This window comes from Palaemon carinicauda, chromosome 24, assembly GCF_036898095.1.
Source record: "Palaemon carinicauda isolate YSFRI2023 chromosome 24, ASM3689809v2, whole genome shotgun sequence".
Classification (NCBI taxonomy): Eukaryota; Metazoa; Arthropoda; class Malacostraca; order Decapoda; family Palaemonidae; genus Palaemon; species Palaemon carinicauda.
The window spans coordinates 101,106,520-101,113,851 of NC_090748.1; the positions used below are offsets into that span (position 1 = coordinate 101,106,520).

The window sequence follows — 7,332 nt, forward strand, 5'->3', positions numbered from 1 at the left end:
GGAGTCTTACCGCACTTCCATATGTTGTACAAAAGACTAAACATAGAAAAATTGAAGTGCAGTTTTCACAAATACACAAATCAGTTTAATATAGTTTTGGATGAATTTTAAAAATTACTGTAGTATGAAAAGTAATGGGCCCTTAATTTGGGTTGCAAGCTTTCCCAAACGGGAAAGAAGTGGTCTTCCCCTACGGAAATTTGCAATAAAGGACTGTCATAATGTTCTCTATTAAGTTTTTTTAGTATGGTTGGCAGTCCTTCTGGAACATCTATTGTAATGGAATTCTGTTGTTTTTATTCCTTGAACGAAAAGGTCTCCGTGTATGCACATCTAAGACTCACACGTATAAGGTTGCATATTTCTAGAAACCGACCTCAAGACATTGGTTTGAGTTCCACTATGTATTTGAGCCACTTCTCTAACAATGTTACCTTCATCTAACACAGGTCCCAAAATAGGCGTATAAATTAATTTCCATTTTTGTGCCTCCAATACTGACCTTATCAAAGATACATATACAGTATTTGTTCTCTTAATCTCAAAACACACACAAAGGTTGAAATAACCCCTATCATAGACACTACAAAGGAAAGTGATTTATGCCCGCTCCCTACCTAATTACTTACAAATAATATCTCTTTATTAAATTAATTTGCATAACTTTAATTTAGAAATTTTCTTTCATGAGGCACAATGATTGGGTCAAGACTAGCTGTCAAATCCCAGTCTAAGGCAAAGTCAAGTAATTAATTAGTCTTGTACAAGTAATCATATCTCTGGGTTAAAGTGGGCCTAAGAACGGAATAAAAATCTGAATCACCAGCTTGTTATTGAATCCGAGACAACAATTTCCTTAATTTATCCTTCACGAAGTTGGAGAGTTAAGGTGTATAAACTGTCTTGGAAGCACGCATTTTTTTCATATTTTCTAGGGTAAGAAGTTTCCAAACTTGTTTAAATTAATTTACTCTATCAGGATATTTTTCAACAATAAGGTTATTGTTTTCTTCCTCGGCTTCCCCTACTGCAGGGTGAGCTGAGTTAAGATCAGCTGATTTCCCCGTTGGTTTACTATTTGAAAAGGGTATTGCTGCACATTCTCATAGAGGACTCCCTTTAGTGGAAGATGTGCTGGCGCTTACATTTACCCCGCTAACATTGTTTTGTGATGAGCTAGTAGGCAAGCCTGCAAGCAAATGGTGTAAAATGTTGTCTGAAACATTATAAAGATTATCCACTCAAGTTGAAACCTTGTTCACCCTATCAGAATTTAAAGGAATCATACGATATGCCACGCCATACACCTAAGTACTATGAGACTGGTCACGAGTTCTTATTTTAGTGAGTGGAGTGATATTAGGTTTAAAACACCCCACTTGATCTGCTTCACATTCTAGTTGTTTTATAGAGCGACTAGCATTTGAGTATTGCAAGGGTTTAGCAGCAGGAGGAACTAGAATAAAGTATTTAGAGGTTTCAAGGCTGTGTGTGAGGCTGTTGAATCTGCAATGAGTAGCATACTTTTAGAACCCTTACTTAAGCAAATGCTATTAACACTAGATTGAACTCTGGGAGTTGGGCTAGGTTTGGTAATGGGGGGGAAAGGACCAGAATTACTCTTATTGAGGGAGGATTCACTGGACTTTTGAATTTTGCCAAAGGAAGCTAGCAATGTCAAGAGCTAGGGAAGTTCGTCATTATCAAATGATAGCTGAACATGTGTATTATCCAAAGGTGGAGGCGTGTCATTATTGTCATCATCCTCACTATAATCAACTAGCTTAGTCTTCCCTAGCTTTTCCCCCTGAACTGACAGCAAGTTTCCTTTTGCTCTTAGAATTGTTAACTTGATTGGCAATCATTGAGACACTTTTTCCATGAGTGGTATCTTGGGTGAAATCTACTCTTCACAACGGTTATTGAAATCGCAGTATTGCCCCCTTACCACTTACTGCTAGAAGGCTATATTCTTTTTTAAGGGCATGTATATATCTAGGAGAAAGAAAATGGGAAAAATTTACATCTAAGAGTCGATTAAGCCAAGTTCTGGAGAAGAAGCTAAGTGAACATAGGGGAAACTTAGAAAAATAAATACAAATTACTTTTAAAATGTGTTATACAGCATGTTCAATTTTTCACCGCTTCCTTTCACATATATAATTTTGAATAATTACCGAATATTTTTTGTTATTTCAGATGAAGTGGATATTACCAATGAGGTAGGAGAAACAACGGGCTATGAAGGATGGATCCCGAGTCAGAAAATCAACCAGACCTCCACTCCTACCAAGGCAAAACCTACTGAATCAAAGGAAAGTGTGTTGTTAGAAAGTGAAAATGCAAAGAAAATAGCAGAGTTGGCCCCTATTAACAACAGGCAAAGAGTGGAAGTGGAAAGTGATAATATTACTACTACTACTGGTAATGTTCCAGACAATATTAGAGTAGATCAGCAAAAGCCTTTCATTAATTACATGTATGTTACTAAACTTGCTTGTGTAAACGATCCGTTAAAATTTATCGGTAAAAAAGATAAAAAAGCAAGTAAAGGTTCTGTTCATGTAAGAATTGCACCCAAAAAACCATCAGGACTTAATTCAAAAACTGGAAATTCCCAAATAACAGATATCCCAATAATCACAACCGACATAAAAAATACTGTAAACCAGGATGAAACGCAAGTTAAAAAAAATCGGTGGTTAGATATTGTAGAAAAGTATGAAAGAAGAAAAATGATAAGAAAAAGAAATGGAAATAAAAACATTTTTAATATCATACCACTTGAGTTGCAGAGATTTCGTGAATTTATTGACAAAAAAGCAAATAATGATGAACCAGAATTTAGGCTATTTCTGGATGAAGAAAAACAAATAACCACTAGTGGTGAAAAATCTGTTTGTGCAACCACTACTGGTGAAAAATCTGTTAGTGCAACCACCAGTGGGGAAAAATCTGTTAGTGCAACCACTAGTGGTGAAAAATCTGCTTGTCGAATCAGGGTTAAAAATTTTTCAGAACTTGCTGAAGTAGCAAGTACCTCTAAGGATTTGAATAACCATAGTGGGACATTTGTCAGCATAACCTCTCAAGCACCTGTTTGTAATTTATCAGTTTCTGGGGGAAATTTATTGGCTCCAGATAGTATAAGTGAAAATGCTGTATCCATTAAAAATTTAGGTCAAGTGAACCCCCAGCTACAAACTCCCATAATTGTTTATGCTATCAGGTCCCAAAATAACCATCAAATAGTAACCAGAACTAAGCCTGATGCGTTTAGTTCAGCTTGGCATGCTCCTGTAGGCTCGGCTGTAACACAGGCTGTCACACAAGGATCACCAGCCAATACGGTCAGTTTTACTAGTTCAGCCACTCCGGCGACTTGGTCGTCGTCAAAACCATTGGTAGTACATACTTACACTCCAGTTATGATGCATCAAGCCCAGCAAGGAGCTTTGCCAAACACTCACTCTATTTTAAAACGGCCTGAAAATTATAGTTCTCAATGTCAGATTAATACAGTTAACGTTCAGCAAAGTGCTTCTCATAGTCAAGTTACTTTTTCACAACTGCCAACAAGTACGACTAGTTTTCCCCACCCGGGTAATGCAATTAACACGCAGACACCTAACAATTTTGGTTACACAGGATATGGGTTTTACAAGGAGCATTCAACTACGGATGATGGTGTATCATAAGGTTGTTTTGGATTTGTGCTTAAGAAATAATATTAAAAGGTAACCTTAATTTTGATCTTTTGATATTTATGTCAATCTTTCTTTTCTTCCTGGAATAGCTAGTATTTCAATCAGTTGCATTGCTTGAATAACAACTAAATTGAACATACTGTACACTTATTTTTTATGGAGTTCCAAAGATTTATTTAAAACAAAAGATATTCCTAAAAGATTATGTTAGTAATGATTTATAAAAGTGATGGTTTTACGTGCAGATTTGTGTAGGAACATTTGCATTTAAATATGTGGCAAAGTGAAATTGTTTTTCAAGTCTTAGTGCGAGCTGGCAAGACTTCACAAAAACATAATAAAAGATATTAATATAGAGAAGGGAAGTCCTGCTCTGATTTTGTCTCGTTAGTAATGAACTGATAGGAGAGTAATGACACTGCAGTATAAACAAAAAAGTATGTTTTTTACCACTTGTGCTATAATTGTCATAAATATGTATCATTTTTACTGAAAGATTAATCTATAGTCAAATAGTAATAATAAAACCACATTGATAGCATATAAGATGGGCATTGCTGTAAATGATGAATACAATTTGAATTGTTGCATAGCATATATTTGATTCTGGCTGTAGTAAAATGATTTTTCAAAAATGTTCATGCAAACAGGATTAATTTTGAGTGAGGAATGAATTTTAGATGTACTTGTGAAAAGATTGAATATTTATAGCTAGGTAATAATGGCGCAAAGAGAACAACAAACAGTAGAATGAACGTTTGGCCCTCGGAGGCTGCGTTGAATCTACGCAAGAGTGCCAACTGGAAGGCCAGTCATGGCACTTTTAAAAGCAGTACTCATGTTATTTTGGTCCATCCATTCTGGCTTCATCTTTGTTTCCTTTCAGTATTTTGCTTATCATCAGTTTCCGTAGGAGGCTTCCCCCTTTACTGCCCAACTTCTTAAACATTATCCATCTCTGGCTTACACTCATCAGTGAGGAGCAGATGTTTTTAGGCAAGCTCCTTAGAACCTACAAATGTGTCGGATAACTACGCTAATGTACTGTGATGTTTTGGTGTCCTTTCTGTGTTAGGGGTGACATTTAGTAATGGAGTGAATTAATCTACTTGTGAAGTACTGTATAGGGTAAACATAAAGGTCCTTTTATTGCTGTAAGATTGTTAATATGTCATAAAACATGTAAATTCAGCAGTATCCCGAGTGTTGTCACTAAAAAACATCAAACCTAATGTGAAAAGTACATAGATGCTATATGTTGCATTTGAAGGTTGCATCAGTAAATGATGACAAAAGACGATATACCAGAGTCATTTCCTTTCTTTGCACACAAAATTCAAGTATCTAGTTTTTTACACTGGTGATGGGATAAGTAATAAGGCTTTTTTTATTTTTTTATTTTTTAGGAAGCTTGCTGAAGTTATTGGGATTTTCATAATACCATAGTCAGTACTTTTCCTTTTATAGGTTATGTAGGACATTTTTATTTTGTGATTAACAACTACATTGATTTGCAATGAAGATAAAGACAAATGTCCCTGTTTGGTATCCATTATTTATTTCTGACAAAGGTTTACAGATACTGTAGACTTATTTCTTACGTCGTTCCCAAATTATGATTTTGCCGAGATGACATCCAAAGGATGAAGTAGAAATGTCATTGATGGCCTTGATTTACAGCCAGTTATTGTATTAGGAAGATATTGTTTTACATAAGGCATTATTGTTTTGCAAAGCTTTTTTCTATCGATTAAAGTTCTCATTATGCTTTTTCTCAATGGTGTTGCCCCTTCTTAGGGCCATTGCCTTGCTACTTGTCTTTAACTGATATTCTTCAATTCTTTCATAATCTCTTGCTAGAAATTTACAGTAATGATAACCCTCGAATCAGATTCTGGTTTTATTTTCAGGGCTTGCCTAATCCCTCAATGCAATTTATAATTGTTTTTTATTTCTTTTGATACATTGCAAACCACTTCCTTTGACTATACTCAAGCCTGATTTAGATGTTCAACTATTAAGTGACATCTGCGTCAAACACTTAAAGTACTAAAATTGGAACCATAATTGATAAAGATCAAAATAAATTGAGTACTGTAGCTACTTAAAGCTCCTGGTTGAACTCTTTTTTTCTGTACTGTACACTATATCACTTGGCAGTTTTCATGTGTAATGTGCGAGCACTATAATTTCTTTTCTGAAAAGCTTGCACTGAATTTTAACCAGGTTTATACACTGGATTGCTATTTTGTATTGTTGTTTAGTGTAACATATAAATATATAATGGATTTTTAAATGCTTTTGGTTCCCTTATAAGTATCTTTTCTATTCTGTACTGTACACTTTATCATGGAATATTGGATTAGTTTGGTAAAAATATTTGATAGTATAGTTTTGAAATATATTTTTGCCCTAGAACATTCTTGGTTAGTTTGCATACTTTTGATTTTAGAATTTAGTGTTTACATATAATAAAAAAAGCATACTATACAGCGATAAACAGAACTTTACAAGACTGTATTCAAGTTCCTTAAAGGGATGATTGTAGGTTATATATATGATAAGAAATTTACAGCTAGACCATTTCCAGCAGTATTACTTTATGAATATATTTAGTTTTGAATACTTTTTTAAACAACCATTCATAAATTCAGCACTATTTAGGGAAAGCATACAAGCTGTGCAATGAAGGCCCTGCCTCAGATTTGCATGATTTTGCAGTTATTCTATTCCGTATCAAATTCACAAATACAGTCTGATGCATCGTTTTTTATCACACATTGTTTTTTATTGTTTCTGTATGAATAATCAAGTGCTCTGTAATTTTTCTCCCCCCACTGGGGCATACCGTTTACTTATTTATATTGCTCTAGAAGTTACCAGTTATTTTTCCTTAGGGAAGCAAAGTTGGTACTGAAGGTTATTTGCGGTATCTTTTCATCACTTATTAGTAAAGCATTTTGTTTATTTTTAATGTGAAACTTCTACAAATGTTAAAGGACATCATTCTTTATTAGAAGTTTCTTTTTGTATTTCTATTGAAATCCGTTATCATAAATTAATATATGCGAATAACAAAAATTGCATAATTGTTTATTGAACTGTTATGTTGGGTTAATATTGTGCATATTTTGTACTTTTTATTAGTCTTATCAGGAATTAAAAAGAAGTGTATATAGTATGAAAATCTAATAAAGCTAAATTACTTTGTTGATAGTGTGATTTTTCCAGTCGATTTAACTACATTTTTTTTTAATATGACTTGGCTAGTTGATATGACTAATATTTTTTGTTATGTTTGGATTCCATAGGTTTCTCATATTACTGATATTTCCCAACGATATAGAGAACGAATACTACTCCAGTACTTTGTTGAAGACTTTCCAGAGAGAAAAAACTTGGATTCGAAAATGCTAACTTTGCTAAATTAATTCATAGTAAATTCTGTATCATCTAAAAACATGATGGCACCATTTACTAGAGGCTCTTAAAGCTAGTGCTGCATCCTAGAAGTGATAAAATGTAAGTTTGGTCACATTTCTTAGTTCTGGATTATTGAGATATGTCTGCTTTAAAGAAAAATTATCCAAATAATTAGGAGTAGATCCTTTTATATTGTAAGCTG

General features: G+C 34.0%; 1 protein-coding gene across 1 annotated transcript in view; it reads left to right on the top strand.

Annotated features, from left to right (window-relative positions):
* The window catches only part of LOC137618242 (serine-rich adhesin for platelets-like), a 124,190-nt gene extending 117,274 nt beyond the window's left edge, over positions 1-6,916 (top strand). Inside the window, exon 9 of the mRNA XM_068348392.1 lies at positions 2,200-6,916. Coding sequence (XP_068204493.1) covers positions 2,200-3,698 — 1,499 coding nt within the window. The 3' untranslated portion in view covers positions 3,699-6,916. The remainder of the gene's footprint in view (positions 1-2,199) is intronic.
* Positions 6,917-7,332: the final 416 nt, after the last annotated feature.